We start from the raw sequence: 23,365 nt of genomic DNA, 5'->3' as shown, positions 1-23,365 counted from the left end.
TGCTGATTTGGTCCGTACCTTTCATCTGGCTCGTCCTGATCGGCCTGGGGGCTCTGGTGAGGGTTCGGTGACCCCTCCTCAAGGGGGGGGGTACTGTTGTGAATTCTGCTCTTGGGTTCCCCCCGATGGTTGCTGGTGGTAATGCAGTTGTCCCTGGGTTGCAATCCTGGGCAGGTGTTCCTGCTGATTGCAGCTCTGACTGGGGTATTTAGGTGTGCAGGATTCATTAGCCATTGCCAGTTGTCCATTGTTCTTGGAGGTTATTCATCTCTGTCTGGTTCCTCCTGCCCTGCTGCCAAATCAGCCAAGATAAGTGTCTGGTTTTGTTTCTGCTGCACACATGTGGTGTGCTTTACAATTCAGTACTATTCATTGTTTTTTCTTGTCCAGCTTAGACTGTGTTTGGATATTTTCAGTCCAGTTGGATTCTCAGGAGATGCAGATATACATTCCATGACTTTAGTTAGATTGTGGAATTTTTGTATTATCTGCTGTGGATATTTTTAGGGTTTTAATACTGACCGCTTAGCATTCTGTCCTATCCTTTCCTATTTAGCTAGCATGGCCTCTTTTGCTAAATCCTGATTTCTGCCTGCGTTTGTCTTTCCTCTTATACTCACAGTCAATATTTGTGGGGGGGCTGCCTATCCTTTGGGGTTCTGCTCTGAGGCAAGATAGAATTCCCATTTCCATCTATAGGGGTATTTAGTCCTCCGGCTGTGTCGAGGATGTGTTAGGTACACCCCACGGCTACTTCTAGTTGCGGTGTCAGTTTAGGGTTTGCGGTCAGTACAGGTCCCACCTTCTCCTCAGAAAGTCTCATGCGGCTCCAAGGTCACCGGATCATAACATGTCACGACCAGAGGGCATATCTTAACCCTGCTGAGTTGTGAGTGAGTCTTTTGTCCGAGGTCTAGCTGCTATACAGATGTGTGACATGCATCTAGATGTGGCCCCTGAGCACATGGGAAGCCAGGAGATGAAATGACCTGAGCGAAATGTAAGTGTTCTCTTCAACTGTAATCCCATTTTATTTGTAATTTACTGTACATACAACCCTTGTCTACTTTATAATATCTTTTTATACTTCTGTAAACACTACCTACCTTTTTTGGAGTAAAATATAAAATTACTGGCTTTGTCTCTCCTTGCTCTATTATGTACGGTAACATCCTCTGAAGTGAATTACGGTACTAATCTGGATTGGCTCCAGACCCATTAATAATTAAGAAATCAGCTGGTGGCAGCGGAACTTGTACTGTGCATTGGGAGGCTTTGTAGCGACAGTGGCATTGAAAATTATTGTTCCCGCCTGAATGGGAGTAGTTATATTGCCCTCGCTGCCGTGTGCCCATTAGCCAGTACAAAGTAAGGCAGCCTTTCTTGCGACTAATTATCCTAGGTGCAGTACCCGGTCTGACCTGAGGGTAAGGGGTGCACCAGAGAGCTGCAAGTTCCAAACTGGAACTGGGATATAGATAAATCTCTTTAGAAAAGAACCGGGGCAACCAAACAACCCCGGTTCATGACAAATTGGTGTGAGTGGTGCTGATGATAAAGGTATCCTCCCCGTGAACCATGGCATATTGGTGGCAGCATGGTGGGATCATTAGTGATCAGGTTTGAGCAATCATTCCTCTCACAAAACTTGCACAGTTCTTGCGAGGACTTGGGGCAAAACGGTTTTGGAGAGCAAGCCCAGTGTTTACTAGTCCTGAGACAATTGTGTGTATAGCAATTACACCCTCCCTTTCTCTTTGTTTTTCCATCCTATCTTTTATTTGGCAATGATGGCAGCAAAAGGAAAAGGCTGGTACACCCAGCAGAAGTAGGACACTCTTGTTGGAGTATGCACATACCATGGCCTGGACCCCCATGGCAAAACCAAGGCTCAATTGGTAACAGAACTGTTGCAATTTGAAGCAGACCAAGCCCGGTCTCAGAGCCCAGTGGCTGCAGAAGCCAGCACAAGCAAAAATGGTGCTGCAGCAGAGGTCCAACCATTGAATGCTGGCCCTACTTGCAACCAAGGCAGATTGGACCCCAACCTGCTGGGGCCTTGGAACAACTCCCCGCCGATGACCGTGATGGACATCTGAGGCTGATCCAGTGATAAAGGGCAGGGTTTTCCTCCAAAAATGACTAACCAAAGGAGAAACCCGCACCTCTATTGAGGTCCGATATTAACTATTATCGCCAAACTTGATTATTAGTAATTAATAACCACTAAATACGCCTCAACATTATCTTTTCCTTATACTATATACTAACTGAGACAAAACAGTGTAACAATAAAGGATATTTATTACACACACACACACAAGTCTGCAGTCTATAGTATACATATATATATTCATACCCAAGCTGGCGACTATATATATATATATATATATATATATATATATATATATATATATATATATATTTATATACACGGATGTAACAACTCTGATACAGTAATATCACTCCAGTATACAGTGATATCCCCACAATATCAAACAGTAATAACCCACAATGTCCAGTAATATCACAACAATATAACCACAATATAAAAACCCACAATTAACTGCCCGATTGCCCAAATCACACATAAAATATCAGCCCTCCCAATCTATAGCTTACTAACCCTAAGGCCTAAGAAGTTACAGGGCCTAGTAAGATAAAAGGGATACAGAGTATACTTAAGCCACCATGTATGTCCATGATCGTCCCAGGAAACCAGCAAGGCCAGAGACCTCCAAGCACATATGTTGTCCCTTTATGTCCAGCCAAGAAGAGGTGTGTCCAGCCTCAGGTGTGTGGGGATGAGGTCACAAGTCTATTGTCCACTGGCAAAGGTACATCCCCCTTAATCCTGAATGAACCTGTTTTACCAGCACATAGAGCAAGATGGAGGGTTCTCATGTGGAACACATGGCAGGATTATATCACTAAACACATCTCTATGTAAAGATATACATTTTGGGGCACTTCCTCTTCTACATCCAACAATACCAGCAGGAGGCCCAAGCCTAGCGGGAGGAGGAGAGAGCCGAGTGGCAAGCGGTGCGGGAGCACCAGCTCGAACTAGCCAGACTCCAGGGGCCAAGGTCGTCCCAGTCCAGCGGCAAGTCAAGCAGCGCTTAGATCCCCGGCCAGAGCACTTTCCTGTGATGGAAAACGATGGGGGACTTGGATACTTGTTTTGAGGGCCTTTGAAAAGGCCTGCAGACAGTATCAAATGGCAAATGATGAATGGGCCCGATACTTGACCTCAGTGCTAAAAGGCAAAGCTCTGGAGGCGTTTGCTTCTCTCCCGCTAGACCAAGATGAAGATTGAGGCCATCAAGCAGTCCTTGATAACAAAGTACTAGCTTACACCTGAGGTTTACTGTAGAAAGTTCCGAAACCTCCAACGTGGCCCACATGACAGCTACGTTGATGTGGCGCATGGACTCACTTTGACCCAAGGACTGTCAGTTACCACCTTTGCACAGCTGCGGGACCTGATGATCAAAAATCAGTTCTTACATCTTTCCCCAGCTGAGGTGCGACAGTTTGTGATGGACAGAGAGCCCAAAGATGTGACTAAAGCAGCGCAGATTGCCGATGCATATGACGCCAACCGTCAACCGGAAGTGCGGAAGCCAGTCACCACCAGCTGAAGAAGGGGGTAAGCCTGCAACAAACACCAGTACCCCTGCCAGCCAACTCACCAGAGGCCCTCTCCCTGTAGCCAACAGCATCAGACCTACCACCGACCTACGCTAGTGCTTTTCTTGCAAGCAGACTGGTCACATCAGCGCTCACTGTCCTGAGAAACAGAAGAACCCGCCTAATACAGCAGTTCTTTTGGTGGGTGGGGCGGTTGGGAGGGTGTATGACAACGTGCAGCATGTCACCGCGGGAGGGGGGGGGGCATGTAGCTCAAGATATCAGGGCTGAACGAACCCTCATCTGACCCAAACTGGCGATCCCTGAAGAGATTATTCCTGGGAAAACCCTGACTGCCAAAGGGATTGGAGGCACACGCTGTCCCCTGCCAATGGCCCGGGTGTATATAGATTGGGGTGCCGGGAGCGGGGTGAAGGAAGTGGGACTGTCCGATAACTTGCCCACTGATGTTTTATTGGGGAGGATGGTTGCTGTCACGATAATGTGAATATGCCATGTTTGAGTATCTACCTAAAAGTACATTGTTTTTCAGACACAAGCTGTGGGCCTTTCTGACCCCACTCTTTCCCTTCTATTCTCTGTCTGTGTGTGTAACCCTAAACCCATAATTTCCCCCCTCCTTCAGGAATTGTTATGGCTTCAAAGTGAAAGTACAAGTCAAAGCAATGAAAAAAAAAAAGGTTTCTTTATCCTTGCAAATGTAAATATCATAGCACTGATTAATGATAGAAGTGGGACAAATACATTTTTGACATGGGCTTCAGTAGAACTATCAGCCAGTGAGTTTTCTAGGTTCCAGAACCAGCACAATTGAGAAAAGGATTACTACGGAATCGGGTCACCCAGCTACCCCATGTCTATACCTAAACAAATCCCTATGGCACGCTGAGCATAACGACATGGGTGTCATGTTTCTACGAGGTTCGTGCGCCAAGATATGTGGGACTATGGATTTTCATACTGCTAAGACAGAGGAGTATCCAGCCTCTAAGCGAGTTCACCACAGGGGGAGGGCTTTGGTTTTAGGCTAGGAAATAACTGAAGCAGGAATCTTCAAGTGTCTTTGTCCAGGGTCTAGCTGCTATACAGAGGGGTGATGCATCTGGATATATGTTCGCCCTTCCCCACAGCACACGGTCGGTCATGAGATAAGATGATATAATGAAATAAGTGAATTTTCATCGTTAATTCCATTTTATTTGTAATTGTATTGTACATATTATATTTGTCTTCTTTACAATATCTTTTTATACTTCTGTAAACACTGCCTACCTTTTTTGGAGTAAAATATAAAATTACTAGCTTGGTCTCTCCTGTTATGATCCCAGTGGCTGGGGATCACAGGAAATACTAGCTAAGTAACAAACATAGACATGAGCTCTAGGGAGGTGGTAACTGGACTGACCGCAAAACCTGATCCTATCCAAACACAATAAAGGTAGCCGGTGAACGTGCCTAAAATCCTGGACGTCTCGACGCAGCCTGAGAAACGGACTACCCCTAAAGAGAAGGCAAGACCTCACTTGCCTCAAGAGAAATAACCCCAAAGATATAGGAAGCCCCCAACAAATAACGGTGAGGTAAGGAGAAAAGACACACGTAGGAATGAAAACAGATTCAGCAAATGAGGCCCGCTAATACTAGATAGCAGAAAACAGATAGCGAACTGTGCGGTCAGTAAAAAACCCTACCAAAATATCCACGCTGAGAATTCAAGAACCCCCACACCAACTAACGGTGTGGGGGGAGACACTCAGCCCCCCAGAGCTACCAGCAAGCTGGGAAATCACATATTAGCAAGCTGGACAAGAAACATATAGAACACTGATGATCAAAAAAAATGAACAAAACGGAAACTTAGCTTCTCTTGAAGAGACTGGGAGCAAGGTAGTCAGAAGGAATCAGAATAGCACTGAATACATTGACAGCAGGCAAAGACTGAGAGTCCAAGTGAGCTTAAATAGAAAACCAGCCCACAGATAACGAGACAGGTGATGCCAGTCACAAACCTGCAGAAAGACAGCACTCACACAGTACCACTTGTGACCACAAGAGGGAGCCCAGAAATAGAGTTCACAACACTCTCCTTGCTCTATAACATACAGTTGCGTCCTCTGAAGTGAATTACACTACTAATCTGGGTTGGCTCCGGAGCCATTAATAATTAAGAATTCGGAGCTGGTGGCAGTAGAATTTGTCCTGTGCGTTGGGAGGCTTTATAGTGATGGCGTCGTTGATAATTATTGTTACCGCCTGAGTGGGAGTAGTTATATCACCCTCACTGCAAAGTGCCCCTTAGCCAGTACAAAGTAAGGCAGCCTTGCAGCCTTTCTGGCGACTAATTATCCTAGGTGCAGTACCCGGTCTGACCTGAGGGTAAGTGGGGCGCCAGAGAGCTGCAAGTTCCAAACCGGAATTGGGAAGTGGGATACATATAAATCCCATTCAGAAATAACCAGGGTCAACCAAACAACCCTGGTTCATGACAAATTGATGTGATTGGTGGGGAAGAGAAAGGTATCCTCCCTGTGAACTGTGACAGACACTACATGCTGGGACACTGCATGCTGAGGCACTGCATGCTGGGACACTACATGCTGGGACACTGCATGCTGGGACACGTGCTGGGGCACTACGTGCATTAGAGCTTAATACCTGTGATGGGTGCCACCATTGCAACAAGTCAGTTCAGGACATTTCTTCCCTCTGACATATTCTGTGAATGGTGTCACTGAAGAGCGGTCAGGAACCACAGCTGCTCCTCCACACAGGTGAAGACGACAAAGTTCCAAAGCCGGTAGCTGAGCGCTAAAGTCCATCGTGCCTAGCACGCCATCTATCTGCTGACCCAATAACTGCAAATCTACATACCTCTTCTGGCATTAACTCTTTCCAGTCCAACATATGACGTGCTCTAAAATTATGATTTTCATGTTGCGCTCCAACGTCCGCTCACACTTTTTTTTTACTGAATTTCTTCTGATCAGTACTGACTTTTGCCAGCAGATAGTGCAGGTTGTACTCACTTTCTCAGCAGGAGATGTATTTTGAAAAATCAAAATAAAATGGGTTGGAAATGGTTTTAACATCATTGTGGAGGAGGGATAATGCTCTGGGGTTGTCTTAGGCACCTTATTGTCAATGAGCAGAATAATGCCTCAGTATGTAAAGACATTGTGGCCAATTGTAGCTTCCAGCTTTCAAAGCACGCCTCCTCCCATTCTTCTCTTTTCTCTGCTCTGTGTATCGTAGTGAAGCACAAGTCCTTTAGATATCACATCATACCCCTTGAAGGCACTCCATGTAGGCCATATTAGGCAAGCTGAATCTTGTTTTCTCCACAGCCAATGATAGCATATTTTATATCTTTTACTGCAATTCGCTATACATAACTACTAGCAATGTGTGTGTAATGGTGTCCTTAGCCACTAGCGTCCCTCACATTGGAGGCATTTCTTTTATACTTATTGTTTCATTTTTTTGCCAAATACTATTTGCATATTAAATAAAAAGTGCAATTTATTTTTATAAGATAAATCTTCTTGCTTTTCTGCCCACTTTTCTCTTATGGTTAAAGAAATTAGTGACTCAGATGGGATTTTTACTCATCAAATTTTGCAGTTTTTTGTATCAAAATTCTTTAGACTCTAAGTACCTTCAACGCCAACCCATAAGTAGTCAACCTGAAACTCAAAGTCTGGGCAAAAATTTCTTTCCACCTGTGTATCTAATAAATAAATACACTGGAAACTAAGGATCTTAATATGTAAAGATATACAAAAAATACATCAGCAAAAAACATTGTACCTACTAATATTAAGATTATAAAATGCATCTAAGGTTGGCCATTCACTTCAAAATAAGATTGTGTGAACATGTTTGAATTATCACTTGAAAAACTAGGAAAAGATTTTTCGCTCAGTTTTTAAATTGTGTGTTTTATTCCAGCAATTTTATATATTTGTGAGTAGAGTCAGACACAGCGTTTGGGCAAGGTGCTGTATCTGTATAATCCCAGGCAATTCACAGCAGTTGGCCAAGGTGCTGTATCTGTGTAATCTCAGGGAGTTCACAGCATTTGGCCAAGGTACTGTCTCTGTAATCCTAGGCAATTAACAGCATTTGGCCAAGGTAGTGTGTCTGTTTAATCTCAGGCAGTTCACAGCATTTGGCCAAGGTGCTGTATCTGTGTAATCTCAGGGAGTTCACAGCATAAGGTGCTGTCTCTGTGTAATCTCAGGTGCTGTCTCTGTGTAATCTCAGTGAGTTCACAGCATTTGGCCAAGGTACTGTCTGTAATCCTAGGCAATTCACAGCATTTGGCCAAGGTACTGTCTCTGTGTAATCTCAGTGAGTTCACAGCATTTGGCCAAGGTACTGTCTGTAATCCTTGGCAATTCACAGCATTTGGCCAAGGTACTGTCTCTGTGTAATCTCAGTGAGTTCACAGCATTTGGCCAAGGTACTGTCTGTAATCCTTGGCAATTCACAGCATTTGGCCAAGGTACTGTCTGTAATCCTTGGCAATTCACAGCATTTGGCCAAGGTACTGTCTGTAATCCTTGGCAATTCACAGCATTTGGCCAAGGTACTGTCTGTAATCCTTGGCAATTCACAGCATTTGGCCAAGGTAGTGTGTCTGTTTAATCTCAGGCAGTTCACAGCATTTGGCCAAGGTGCTGTATCTGTGTAACCCCAGGCAGTTCACAGCATTTGGCCAAGGTACTGTCTCTGGGTAATCCTAGGCAATTCACAGAGTTTGGCCAAGGTAGTGAATCTGTGTAATCTCAGGGAGTTCACAGCATTTGGACAAGTTATTGTGTCTGTTTAATCTCAGGGAGTTCACAGCGTTTGGCCAAGGTGCTGTCTCTGTGTAATATCAGGGAGTTCACAGCATTTGGCCAAGCTACTGTGTATCTGAAATTCCAAGCAGTCCTTGCAGCTGTCAGATAAATTATAGGGAAATTAGATTACATATTGTTAATGGTTATAAGACTGTGCAAATACCATATGGTCTTAAAAAATAAGCAATCAATTTACGTGCATTTTCCTATAGTCTTTTTGACAGCCAACGGGTGCTGAGAGATTTGTCAAACTCTACACTGAAAATCTCAACATGAAAGCAATTTAAAAACATTTATCTACCAGTTTCTTACTGTTTTTTTTAAACAACAGCTACAGCTAATAGAAAGCATTAGCAGAAAACTTTCTGTCCTCCACGAAGCCCAGCAAGGACTGCAAGAAGACATTAACGCAAATGCATCTCTTGGCCATGAGCTGAAGAATCTGTTAAAAGACATTTGCAAACCTAACGAGTATGATAAGTTTCAAATCTTTATTGGAGACCTAGACAAGGTGGTCAGCTTACTTTTGTCCCTGTCTGGACGGCTGAGAAGAGTGGAGAGCACCTTGAATTGTGAAGACCCAATGCCATCAATGGAAGCAAAGGTACCACCACATTTTAAGAAACATTATTTTGTTATAGTAATATTTTTAACAGAATATTAGCACTTCTGGGATAATGTGAAACATATCGAATGCTGAGTACATAAAAACCATTGAATACATAATGGAAAGAAGTGGAGAAGGGGAAAAAGGAGTCAGCTCACTGTTGATGCAGCTACAATCCTGCAGGGAAGTGCATGGAAAAGCTTCGGAACCGGCTGAGGCAAACGAAGAGGAAAAATCCAGCGTAGAAGCAGGTGAATACAATTTCCAATTTTATTGAAGAAATAAATCATATCCATAAAAACATGGTAAGTGCGGTTCTGGTCACAGTGGATACAACCGATGCGTTTCAGCTCCGATAAGCCTTATGAACAAGCACGGCTCTGAGAATAAAAGTTTGTCAAGCCACACAGCTGTATCATTCCAATGGGTAGGTACGTTGATGTTAAATTAAGAGTGCAAACACCTGAGGACAGATTAACCCATTACCCACATCAAGTAACAGCACACAATTTGGAAAGCATCATAGAGTTGTGTGAACAGAGACTTAAAAACAGATTAAATACACATTTAGAAGAAAAACGAAGGGGACAAGGTAGAAGATAATTACATGCTCTATAGTGCAAATAAAAGGGTATCCACAAGCATAAAAAAATCCCACGTCAATAGATGCAGTGCCTTAATGTATATATCAAAACATTATCATGTATATTGCAGGATGAGGTCATGTCGTATATTAAGTCCTGTTCGATGGATGTCTTGGGTTTAATATAAATATCCAAAAAGACTCTGTTTTTTTTCTCCTAAAATCGCCTCCTCTCACTGCATTATGTACCTGTTCAATAGCCAATATTTCACGCAGTTGTGCTTGCTATATCTGAGAGATGTCTGTGAATGCGCTTTCTTAGGACACTGGTTGTGCACCCTACATATTGAATGTTACAAACTGTACATTCAATGAGGTAAATGACCCCTTTGCTGTTGCAATTTAGGAAACTATTTATATTGTCCACTTTGCCAGTTGCTGAAGAAAGGAATGTCTTGGATTTCTGGACATATTTGCAACACAAGCATACATTGTTACCACATTGGAAAAACCCTTTTAGAGTAAGCCAAGTTTCAGCCATGTGTATTTGTGACTTTTTAGGCTTGGAGACAATATAGAATGGAAGGTCGGGGCTTTACTTGCAACAAATCTAATATCTGTATCTTTTAATATCTCTTGCAATTTGTCATCCTGATTCAATATCGGGATGAATTTTTTAATGATTCATATTATTTCATGGTACTGCATACTATATTGGGTAGAAAAAGTCACCATTTTCTTATTATTGTTCGCATTCAACCGTGGTTTACATATGGCATTTGTAGTACTACAAGGTAAAGGATCATGTCATGCTATTGTAACTCTCTACTAATTGGCCTACCTTTTACCAGACTCTCCCCGCTCCAATCTGTCCTGAATGCTGCTGCCAGGATCATATTCCTCGCCAACCGTTACACCGATGCCTCTACCTTGTGCCAGTCATTACACTGGCTACCCATCCAATCCAGAATCCAGTACAAAACTACTACCCTCATCCACAAAGCACTCCATGGCTCAGCACCACCCTACATCTCCTCTCTGGTCTCAGTCTACCAACCTACCCGTGCCCTCCGCTCTGCTAATGACCTCAGGTTAGCATCCTCAATAATCAGAACCTCCCACTCCCGTCTCCAAGACTTTACACGTGCGGCGCCGATTCTTTGGAATGCACTACCTAGGTTAATACAATTAATCCCCAATCCCCACAGTTTTAAGCGTGCCCTAAAAACTCATTTGTTCAGATTGGCCTACCGCCTCAACGCATTAACCTAATTATCCCTGTGTGGCCTATTAATAAAAAACAACAACATAATCACGTTCCTCCATCATGTTCTCATACACTTTATGCAGTTAATAGCCTCTGTGTCTGTACTGTTACATACTTAGGCAGTTAACTGGTTCATGCAGCTTTACATGAACACCCGAGCCTTACACTATGGCTGGTCCAAATAACTAAAGCAATTGTTACCATCCACCTCTCGTGTCTTCCCTTTTCCTCATAGATTGTAAGCTTGCGAGCAGCAGGGCCCTCATTCCTCCTGGTATCTGTTTTGAACTGTGATTTCTGTTATGCTGTAATGTCTGTTGTCTGTATAAGTCCCCTCTATAAGTTGTAAAGCGCTGCGGAATATGTTGGCGCTATATAAATAAAATTATTATTATTATTATTATTATTATGTCATCAATCAAACTCACTTGTTGTTTGGCTCTAGTCAAACGTGACCTGTTGCACCCTCTGTAACATTCCCATCTCCATTTTTTCCGGAAATAAAATGATCAATAAAAATTAAAAAAACGGAGGAGGGCAAGGTGCAAACATCGGTGTAAGAAGATTCTCACTGAAATTCAAGAAGCAACGGTAATGAATTCAGTTCAGAATCTATCAAGTTGTATTTTGTCTGAAGCGCAAATTTCTCTCACACAAATCCCATGGATGTTTTCCATACAATCTTGGAGGTTAATAAATTTGCTAGGAACTGAACTTTAAAATGTCATTTCTTGGATTCGGTTATGACTGACAAAAACCAGAACAAGACAAGCTATGCAGTATCAGCGAACATTCATTCTTTTATTGAACTTAAATATCTTTGTGATCTTGGAACTTTACAGTCCGAATCAAATATACACACTGAATCCAGGAACAGTTCATTCTCAACGTCTAACCCTTTTTTCTATCCTATACAATCTAGGCCCCCTGTTTTAGATCGCTTACAGGAATTGGTAGAAAAAGAACTTATTGCTCATAGAACACCTCTAATAAAAATCAATCAAATTTAACCCCCTCAGAAAAAGGTGTGAATGCTCTCCAAAGTAATACTGACTTATTGGTCTGTCCAGCAGACAAAGGACATAGTATTGATCAACATGGGTCTATATGAGAGTTTAAATTTAGACTTACTTCACAATGAATAGATGTATAGGAAATAGTCTTCGAATCCAACGTCAGTCTTTGAAAATTAACTTAAATCCTTATTGATAGAGGGTGTTCATATGGGGGTGATTAATTAGGATTTAAGTGAATACCTGTATGTTTGTAACCCAGTTGCTCCTATCTGACAATGTTGTTGGTTTATACCCTTCCATCCCACACAACATAGCAATAGACTGTTTATAATATTTTTTACAGAAATATAGTCCATATTCAGGTGCTACTCAGGATTTTCTTGTTATATCTTTGCTTTTTCTTTTGAAACATAACGTTTTCTCCTTAATAACCAATTTTTTTTGCAGTAACAGGATATATGTATGGGCAGGAAATTCTTGCCTTCACTTTAAAACATTGTTATGGCTATTTGGGAGGATAAATTTATATTCAGTGACAATAAGTTTTTGCCAGTATATTATTTGGTTTCATCGTTATATAGAAGACTTATTATTCATCAGGTGAGGTCCAAAATAATTGATCAAAGAATTTTTGGAATATGTTAATTGCAATACTTTAAATTTAAAATTCACATGTTTACACCATGAGTATACAATTAGTTTTTTGGCTGTTTGGTTACAAGGTAATATCAATAGACTAATCCGAGGACTCTTTTCAGTAGAATCAAAGTATAATTTATTAAGTTACAACCAGTCATACAGAATGCCAACGTTTCGGCAAAAAGCCTTTATCAAGGCATTTATCTATAAAAAATGATAATAAATGAGTGCAGTACAAATCATTACAGAAAAACAACAATAATAATAATAATAATAATAAAGACAGGTTGTGTACATAAAACAGAAAAGAAATTTATAACCAAATGGATATATTAGATAACATATATCATAAACCATACACAAAAGTGGAATAAGGGCATGTCCTAAATACAGAAAAGGGGAAAAAAAAGATATATATATATATATATATATATATATATATATATATATCACAAGGCACATCATCTGTGAATATATCAACAAAAGGGGGGAGGGGGCTATCCAACTTGGATGAAATGCCCTAAATATAGCTCAGAGTGTAAAGGATAAGGCTAAAGGAATACAATAAATGAGAACCACATTAGAATGGAGGATGAAACCAGAGAGATAGAAAACCCTAGATCGCGTATACATACCTGCTGCGTAGAGGAAAAAGAAACGAGGGCACTGCCGCTCAGGAGGCAAGGTAAAGGAAATGAAACGGACGGCGCTCTATTTAAGTGACCGCTGACCTCTGGCCCGGAAATGAACGAGCCAAACAGCCGTACCAATAGGCTGAGAGCCGCATGCGCAAACGCTAAATGCCGACGGAAGTGGGGCAAAACAATAGAGGAAACCGGAAGAAGATGGCGCCGCGGACGTCAATCTAAATAGGAAAACGGAATATTACAAAAAGAAAAAAATAAAAGGTGTGCGCTTAAGCAATGTGTCCTAAAAAGAAAAAAGCCGATAAATGAAAGCACAAATTACTGCGTTGAAAAAATAAGAAAACGCGCCTAGAGATAGGTATGGAGACAGATCCCCTCAGAGAAAAGGGGGGTAAAACAGGGAAGATAGTAGCCCCACAAACCTGTGCAATGTAATATAGCACCAAAGGGTGATGGACCACTGGATCTAAAGGTACCTTCACACGAAGCGACGCTGCAGCGATAGCGACAACGATGCCGATTGCTGCAGCGTCGCTGTTTGATCGCTGGAGAGCTGTCACACAGACCGCTCTCCAGCGACCAACGATGCCGAGGTCCCCGGGTAACCAGGGTAAACATCGGGTTGCTAAGCGCAGGGCCGCGCTTAGTAACCCAATGTTTACCCTGGTTACCAGCGTAAAAGTAAAAAAAACAAACAGTACATGCTCACCTGCGCGTCCCCCAGCGTCTGCTTCCTGACACTGACTGAGCTCCTGCCCTAACAGCACAGCGGTGACGTCACCGCTGTGCTTTCACTTTCACTTTAGGGCCGGCGCTCAGTAAGGGTCAGGAAGCAGACGCTGGGGGACGCGCAGGTGAGTATGTACTGTTTGTTTTTTTTACTTTTACGCTGGTAACCAGGGTAAACATCGGGTTACTAAGCGCGGCCCTGCACTTGGTAACCCGATGTTTACCCTGGTTACCAGTGTAAAACATCGCTGGTATCGTTGCTTTTGCTTTCAAACACAACGATACACAGCGATCGGACGACCAAATAAAGTTCTGGACTTTATTCAGCGACCAGCGACATCACAGCAGGATCCTGATCGCTGCTGTGTGTCAAACTAAACGATATCGCTAGCGAGGACGCTGCAACGTCACGGATCGCTAGCGATGTCGTTTCGTGTGAAGGTACCTTTAGTCTAAGAGAAAACAAAAGAAAAAACAATCAATATATTATACATATATAAAATTATAAAGTTACAACTCTAAGGGACATGCGATAAACCACATTATATTGCATCCATATAAAGAAATAAAATAAAAGAATATCATAAGGAGTCTTGTGTTTAACTTCATAGATCTATAACATGATATAATTTCAATAAAAAAATCTCATACTCCCGATTTAGACCATGTGGTTCCAGGGTTTGAAGCACATGGATCCAATAGGACTCTCTCTGTTTTAATTTAAGGATCCTATTGCCGCCTCTTCTGGCTATAGGAATGCTTTCGATAATTTGGTATCGCAGCTGTGCGACGCTATGGTTGTGTGAAATAAAATGGGCTGGTATTGGTAAAAGTTGTTTTTTACACAGAATGGTTGACTTATGTTGTGCAATGCGGTCTCGGATATGCTGGGTAGTCTCACCGACATATCCGAGACCGCATGGACACTTAATGAGATAAATAACGAATGTGGAATCACAGCTAAAAAAACCGTGAATCGGAAATCTCTTGCCTGATCTGGGGTGGGTAAACGTATCACCCCTCGTGATGTTGGTGCATTGAATGCAGTGCAAACATGGGAATGTTCCCTTACGTGCTGTAGCCAAGAATGTTTGTCTTGGAACCAATTTAGAACTGCCAATATCGGCTGAAACCAAAAGATTACGAAGATTCGGGGGTTTCTTATGACATATGAGTGGGGCTACTTGGAATTCAGATATATTAGGATAAGACAGCCCCAAAAGGGGCCAATGTTTATGTATCAGACCATGAAAAATGGGCATAAATGGATGATAGGTATTAACAAAGGCCATCCTACTTGCTCTTGGTTGTGCTCTAGTTGACAATGGACTTGCCACAGGAAAATCTAGAAGGGAATCAGGATACCCTTGGTTCCGAAATTTGGATGCCATCTCGTTCAGTCTTGCAGTCCGTAGGGAGGAGTCAGACACAATCCTATTAATCCTACTAAATTGTGATCTTGGAAGAAACCGCTTAATGTGGCGAGGGTGACAGCTAGTGAAAAAAAGTAGACTATTCTTATCAGTGGATTTGACAAAAAGGTCAGTGGATAAAGTCCTATCTTCATTAATGGTGACCAAAGTATCTAAGAAAGAGATAGATTTTTGGTCATGTTGTATAGAAAAGGTCAATTTGTCAACAGATGTATTGATGGAGTGATAGAAAGACATAAGTGAATCAAGGTCCCCACTCCATATCAAAAAAATATCGTCGATGTATCTCTTCCAAAGTGGGCAAAACTGTTGGAAGAGTACATGTGTATAAACGAATTTGGATTCAAAATCAGCCATAAAGATATTGGCATAGGGGGGTGCTACGTTACTCCCCATTGCAGTGTCGTTAAGTTGAATAAAATATTCATCCTCAAATAAAAAGAAGTTTTTTGTCAAAATCAGTGTAAATAGTGACCCACAAAATTCCTTCAAATCTGGATGGAACTCTGTGTTCTCATTCAAAAAAGTCTCCACAGCCTGGATACCATTCACATTATTGATGCTAGTATACAAACTATTTACATCTAGTGTTACTAAATAACATTCTATAGGTACTAAGTTAAGACCACGAATAGCAGACAAGAAATGTGAAGTGTCCCGCAGAAAAGAGGGAATAAGACCTAATAATGGAGATAAAATCTTTTCTAGTACCATGGCAAGAGGAGAAAGCAAAGAACCAGTGGAGACCACTATTGGTCTTCCCGGAGGACGTGTGAGATTTTTGTGAATCTTGGTCAATGTGTAAAGGACAGGGCAGATAGGGTATGGATTAACAAGGAATTCGCCTAATTAATTATCAATAACCCCTAGTGAACAAAATTGGTGAGACAACATCCGAATTTCCTTGGTGATGTCAGACGTGGGATCATGGGTGATACAAAGGTAAGTATCAGAGTCACTTAATTGGGAACGAATCTCATTGACATAATATTGTCTATCCATAACCACTACCGCCCTGCCTTTATCGGCAGGTTTAATTACCAATTGTTTATTCGACCGTAAGCTATCAATGGCGCCCTTCTCTGCTCTGGAAATATTACTCCTGATATGAAGGTGACCCTGTTGAATCTCTGTTAATTTGTGACGTACATCTTTTTTAACAAGAGAGATAAATGTCTCGACAGGATGATAAGTCCTAGGAGAAAAAGTGCTACGTTGAGTCAAATTTAATCTCTTAAGGGAGAGGGTGGTATTCTCAATAGCATTATCAATAGTATGATCAGTAGTAACTGTAGATGATGGTAATGATGGGATAGTGCTGGAGAAGTGTACCTTAAGACGAAGAGATCTGAAGAATCTATTAAGTTCTTGATCTAGGGTGAAATCATTGAATGGAGGAGTCGGGCAAAATGACAAACCTTTTTGTAAAACATAAAGTTCCATAGAAGAAAGAACAGAAGATGAAATATTATAGACAAGCTGTTCACTAGATACCTGAGAACGGGTCTGCATCCGTGTAGGTAAGGACTCAGACCCGGAAGGATACTGTCTATTGCCCTTGTTCCTGGAGCTCCGTCCTCATCCTTGGTACGAGCGAAATGAAGAACGGGAACCATCACTCTCAGAGCCAGATGAATAGGAGGAGTTCCACCGTCTAGGAGGTCTTCTTTCAGCAGCACCTGAATTCTTGTTAGTCCACCGGTATACTTCACCTCGTTGGTAATCATCCGAGTCACGAGTAAATTTAAGTCTCTTACGTTCTTACAATTGTGATTGAAATTCAACCATCGCTTTTTCAGTTTGAATTTTAATCTTATTGAACTCCTCCTGTTACGGAGTTGTGATTCAATACTTGCAATCTCATTTTCAATAATCGGGATTTCTTTGTGTAAATAGTCAACTGTCAGGAGAATAAGGTCCATGGAACACTTATTTAAGATGGCTTCAAATTTCTCACAAAAGTCCATCTTTTCAGAAAAAAGGGTAGGTCTAAGAAAAACACGAAGACCCCTTGGTATACGCTGAACCTTATGATATTCAGCCAGTGTGACATAGTGCAGTTGTAATGCAGTCTTTCGTCTATAAATTCTATCAAGATCACGGGTTTTTAGTTGATCAGTCGAAGTATGCAAAAATTGGCTCGGTATATTAACCTGAGCTAGAATAGATTCCGCTTCTGATTGATTATAAGATAACATATTCAATGACATTATTAGTAATAAGATAACCCCAAAATCATGAATAACAATGAAAGATCAGGGGGATCTTAGTCCAAGTACAGCAGAGTACTCCGGAAAATAACTATATATCAATAGACTAATCCGAGGACTCTTTTCAGTAGAATCAAAGTATAATTTATTAAGTTACAACCAGTCATAAAGAATGCCAACGTTTCGGCAAAAAGCCTTTATCAAGGCATTTATCTATAAAAAATGATAATAAATGAAAGTCAGTACAAATCATTACAGAAAAACAACAATAATAATAATAATAAAGACAGGTTGTGTACATAAAACAGAAAATAAATCTATAACCAAATGGATATATTAGATAACATATCATAAACCATACACAAAAGTGGAATAAGGGCATGTCCTAAATACAGAAAAGGGAAAAAAAAAGATATATATATATATATATATATATATATATATATATATATATATATCACAAGGCACATCATCTGTGAATATATCAACAAAAGGGGGGAGGGGGCTATCCAACTTGGATGAAATGCCCTAAATATAGCTCAGAGTGTATTTAAATATATTGGTCCAGAAGGCAAAAGAAAAAAACCAAAATAGGGTCCAGCACCAATAGACAACATAATAAAGTCCTATATATGGGAGCACATCCATCTGTGAAAAAGTGACAAAAAGAGAGAGTGTTACCTGTATGGTGGTAAAGGATAAGGCTAAAGGAATACAATAAATGAGAACCACATTATAATGGAGGATGAATTGGTTCCAAGACAAACATTCTTGGCCACAGCACGTAAGGGAACATTCCCATGTTTGCACTGCGTTCAATGCTCCAACATCACGAGGGGTGATACGTTTACCCACCCCAGATCAGGCAAGAGATTTCCGATTCACGTTTTTTTTAGCTGTGATTCCACATTCGTTATTTATCTCATTAAGTGTCCATGCGGTCTCGGATATGTCGGTGAGACTACCCAGCATATCCGAGACCTCATTGCACAACATAAGTCAACCATTCGGTGTAAAAAACTACTTTTACCAATACCAGCCCATTTTATTTCACACAACCATAGCGTCGCACAGCTGCGATACCAAATTATCGAAAGCATTTCTATAGCCAGAAGAGGCGGCAATAGGATCCTTAAATTAAAACAGAGAGAGTCCTATTGGATCCATGTGCTTCAAACCCTGGAACCACATGGTCTAAATCGGGAGTATGAGATTTTTTATTGAAATTATATCATGTTATAGATCTATGAAGTTAAACACAAGACTCCTTATGATATTCTTTTATTTTATTTCTTTATATGGATGCAATATAATGTGGTTTATCGCATGTCCCTTAGAGTTGTAACTTTATAATTTTATATATGTATAATATATTGATTGTTTTTTCTTTTGTTTTCTCTTAGACTTAGATCCAGTGGTCCATCACCCTTTGGTGCTATATTACATTGAACAGGTTTGTGGGGCTACTATCTTCCCTGTTTTACCCCCCTTTTCTCTGAGGGGATCTTTCTCCATACCTATCTCTAGGCGCGTTTTCTTATTTTTTCAACGCAGTAATTTGTGCTTTCATTTATCGGCTTTTTTCTTTTTAGGACACATTGCGCAAGCGCACACCTTTTATTTTTTTCTTTTTGTAATATTCCGTATTCCTATTTAGATTGACGTCCGCGGCGCCATCTTCTTCCGGTTTCCTCTATTGTTTTGCCCCACTTCCGTCGGCATTTAGCGTTTGCGCATGCGGCTCTCGGCCTATTGGTACGGCTGTTTGGCTCGTTCATTTCCGGGCCAGAGGTCAGCGGTCACTTAAATAGAGCGCCGTCCGTTTCATTTCTTTTACCTTGCCTCCTGAGCGGCAGTGCCCTCGTTTCTTTTTCCTCTACGCAGCAGGTATGTATACGCGATCTAGGGTTTTCTATCTCTCTGGTTTCATCCTCCATTCTAATGTGGTTCTCATTTATTGTATTCCTTTAGCCTTATCCTTTACCACCATACAGGTAACACTCTCTCTTTTTGTCACTTTTTCACAGATGGATGTGCTCCCATATATAGGACTTTATTATGTTGTCTATTGGTGCTGGACCCTATTTTGGTTTTTTTCTTTTGCCTTCTGGACCAATATATTTAAATACACTCTGAGCTATATTTAGGGCATTTCATCCAAGTTGGATAGCCCCCTCCCCCCTTTTGTTGATATATTCACAGATGATGTGCCTTGTGATATATATATATATATCTTTTTTTTCCCCTTTTCTGTATTTAGGACATGCCCTTATTCCACTTTTGTGTATGGTTTATGATATATGTTATCTAATATATCCATTTGGTTATAGATTTCTTTTCTGTTTTATGTACACAACCTGTCTTTATTATTATTATTATTGTTGTTTTTCTGTAATGATTTGTACTGACTTTCATTTATTATCATTTTTTATAGATAAATGCCTTGATAAAGGCTTTTTGCCGAAACGTTGGCATTCTGTATGACTGGTTGTAACTTAATAAATTATACTTTGATTCTACTGAAAAGAGTCCTCGGATTAGTCTATTGATACAGTGGGGCAAAAAAGTATTTAGTCATTCAGCAATAGTGCAAGTTCCACCACTTAAAAAGATGAGAGGCGTCTGTAATTTACATCATAGTTAGACCTCAACTATGGGAGACAAACTGAGAAAAAAAAATCCAGAAAATCACATTGTCTGTTTTTTTATCATTTTATTTGCATATTATGGTGGAAAATAAGTATTTGGTCAGAAACAAAATTTCATCTCAATACTTTGTAATATATCCTTTGTTGGCAATGACAGAGGTCAAACGTTTTCTGTAAGTCTTCACAAGGTTGCCACACACTGTTGTTGGTATGTTGGCCCATTCCTCCATGCAGATCTCCTCTAGAGCAGTGATGTTTTTGGCTTTTCGCTTGGCAACACGGACTTTCAACTCCCTCCAAAGGTTTTCTATAGGGTTGAGATCTGGAGACTGGCTAGGCCACTCCAGGACCTTGAAATGCTTCTTACGAAGCCACTCCTTCATTGCCCTGGTGGTGTGCTTTTGATCATTGTCATGTTGAAAGACCCAGCCACGTTTCATCTTCAATGCCCTTGCTGATGGAAGGAGGTTTGCACTCAAAATCTCACGATTCATGGCCCCATTCATTCTTTCATGTACCCGGATCAGTCGTCCTGGCCCCTTTGCAGAGAAACAGTAGGTGCTTTACAGTAGGTATGGTGTTTGATGGATGCAACTCAGTATTCTTTTTCCTCCAAACACGACAAGTTGTGTTTCTACAAAACAGTTCCAGTTTGGTTTCATCAGACCATAGGACATTCTCCCAAAACTCCTCTGGATCATCCAAATGCTCTCTAGCAAACTTCAGACGGGCCCGGACATGTACTGGCTTAAGCAGTGGGACACGTCTGGCACTGCAGGATCTGAGTCCATGGTGGCGTAGTGTGTTACTTATGGTAGGCCTTGTTACATTGGTCCCAGCTCTCTGCAGTTCATTCACTAGGTCCCCCCGCGTGGTTCTGGGATTTTTGCTTACCGTTCTTGTGATCATTCTGACCCCACGGGGTGGGATTTTGCGTGGAGCCCCAGATCGAGGGAGATTATCAGTGGTCTTGAATGTCTTCCATTTTCTAATTATTGCTCCCACTGTTGATTTCTTCACTCCAAGCTGGTTGGCTATTGCAGATTCAGTCTCCCCAGCCTGGTGCAGGGCTACAATTTTGTTTCTGGTGTCCTTTGACAGCTCTTTGGTCTTCACCATAGTGGAGTTTGGAGTCAGACTGTTTGAGGGTGTGCACAGGTGTCTTTTTATACTGATAACAAGTTTAAACAGGTGCCATTACTACAGGTAATGAGTGGAGGAAAGAGGAGACTCTTAAAGAAGAAGTTACAGGTCTGTGAGAGCCAGAAATCTTGATTGTTTGTTTCTGACCAAATACTTATTTTCCACCATAATATGCAAATAAAATGATAAAAAAACAGACAATGTGATTTTCTGGATTTTTTTTTCTCAGTTTGTCTCCCATAGTTGAGGTCTAACTATGATGTTAATTACAGACGCCTCTCATCTTTTTAAGTGGTGGAACTTGCACTATTGCTGACTGACTAAATACTTTTTTGCCCCACTGTATATAGTTATTTTCCGGAGTACTCTGCTGTACTTGGACTAAGATCCCCCTGATCTTTCATGGTTACAAGGTAATAACAGTGCAGGCAAAATTATAGTATCACCCTATCGCAAACCCACAGATTGTAACTTAATTCTCCACTGTTCATCTGGTCATCCAGCACATGTGATCAGGAATTTTATAAAGGGAGAAGTGATCAGATTAAGACGGAACTGCTCATTGGATTCTGATTTCAATAAAGACAGTGAATACTTGGAATAGATTGGCCAACAGAGGATACAACAGGTCACTTTTGACTAGAGCCAAACAACAAGTTAGTTTGATTGATGACATGATTTATTGGATCCTTTACCTTGAAGTACTACAAATCCCTTATGTAAACCACGTTTTAATGCAAACAATAATAAGAAAATGGTGACTTTTTCTACCCAATATAGTATGCAGTACCATGAAATAATGCAAATCATTAAAAAATTCATCCCGATATTGAATCAGGATGACAAATTGCAAGAGATATTGAAAGATACAGATATTAGATTTGTTACAAGTAAAGCCCCGACCTTCCGTTCTATATTGTCTCCAACCCTTTTTAGTCACAGTCAAACACACATGGTCGAAACTTGGCTTACACTAAAAGGGTTTTTCCAATGTAACAATATATGCTTGTGTTGCAAATATGTCCAGAAATCCAAGATATTTCTTTCATCAGCAACGGGCAAAGTGGACAATATTATTATTTATTTATTTATGTAGCACCATTAATTCCATGGTGCTGTACATGAGAAGGGGTTACATACAAATTACAGATATCACGTACAGTAAACAAACTAACAATCACAGAATGATAGAGGGGAGAGGACCTTGTCCTTGCGGACTTACATTCTACGAGATAATGGGGAAGAGACATAAGGTCAGGGGTGCAGCAGCTCTGGTTTTGGTGAGGTGGCAGCATTGGTGGTGGTGAGGCGGCAGAATGGTTATTGCAGGCTGTAGGCCTTCCTGAAGAGATGGGTTTTCAGGTTCCATCTGAAGGATACTAGGGTGGTGGATAATCAGACGTGTTGAGGCATGGAATTCCAGCGGATGGTGGATATTCGGGAGAAATCTTGGAGGTGGTTATTTGAGGAACGAATAAGTGTGGAGGAGAGTAGGACGTCTTGGGAGGATCGAAGATTACGTGAGGGAAGATATTGGGAGATTAGTTCAGAAATATAAGGAGGGGACAGGTTGTGGATGGCTTTGTAGATCAGTGTTAGTAGTTTAAATTGGATTAGTTGGGGAATTGGGATCCAGTGGAGGAATTTGCAGAGGAGAGAAACAGGGGAGTAGCAAGGAGAGAGGTGGATTAGTCAGGCAGCAGAGTTGAGGGCAGACTGGAGTGGTGCAAGAGAGTTAGCGGGGAGGCCACAGAGGAGGGTGTTGCAGTAATCAATGAGGGAAATGATGAGGGCATGCACAAGAGTTTTAGTAGATTGAAGGCTGAGGAAGGGATGGATTCATTAAATATTTTTCAGTTGGAGATGACAGGAGGTGGCAAAAGTTTGGATGTGCGGTTTGAACAACAGGGCAGAGTTGAGAATTACTCAGAGGCAGCAGATTTCA

General features: G+C 41.2%; 1 protein-coding gene across 2 annotated transcripts in view; it reads left to right on the top strand.

The window, feature by feature from the left end:
• The window catches only part of LOC143806308 (protein Shroom4-like), a 471,342-nt gene that overhangs the window by 426,809 nt on the left and 21,168 nt on the right, over positions 1-23,365 (top strand). For both annotated transcript variants that reach the window (XM_077286552.1, XM_077286551.1), the window contains one exon: positions 8,830-9,102. In XM_077286552.1, the coding sequence (XP_077142667.1) occupies positions 8,830-9,102 (273 nt within the window). The remainder of the gene's footprint in view (positions 1-8,829; positions 9,103-23,365) is intronic.

The sequence above is a fragment of the Ranitomeya variabilis genome, chromosome 2 (assembly GCF_051348905.1).
Source record: "Ranitomeya variabilis isolate aRanVar5 chromosome 2, aRanVar5.hap1, whole genome shotgun sequence".
NCBI lineage: Eukaryota > Metazoa > Chordata > Amphibia > Anura > Dendrobatidae > Ranitomeya > Ranitomeya variabilis.
Note: the sequence above shows the minus strand (reverse complement) of the source record. Positions and strands in the feature narration are given on the sequence as shown.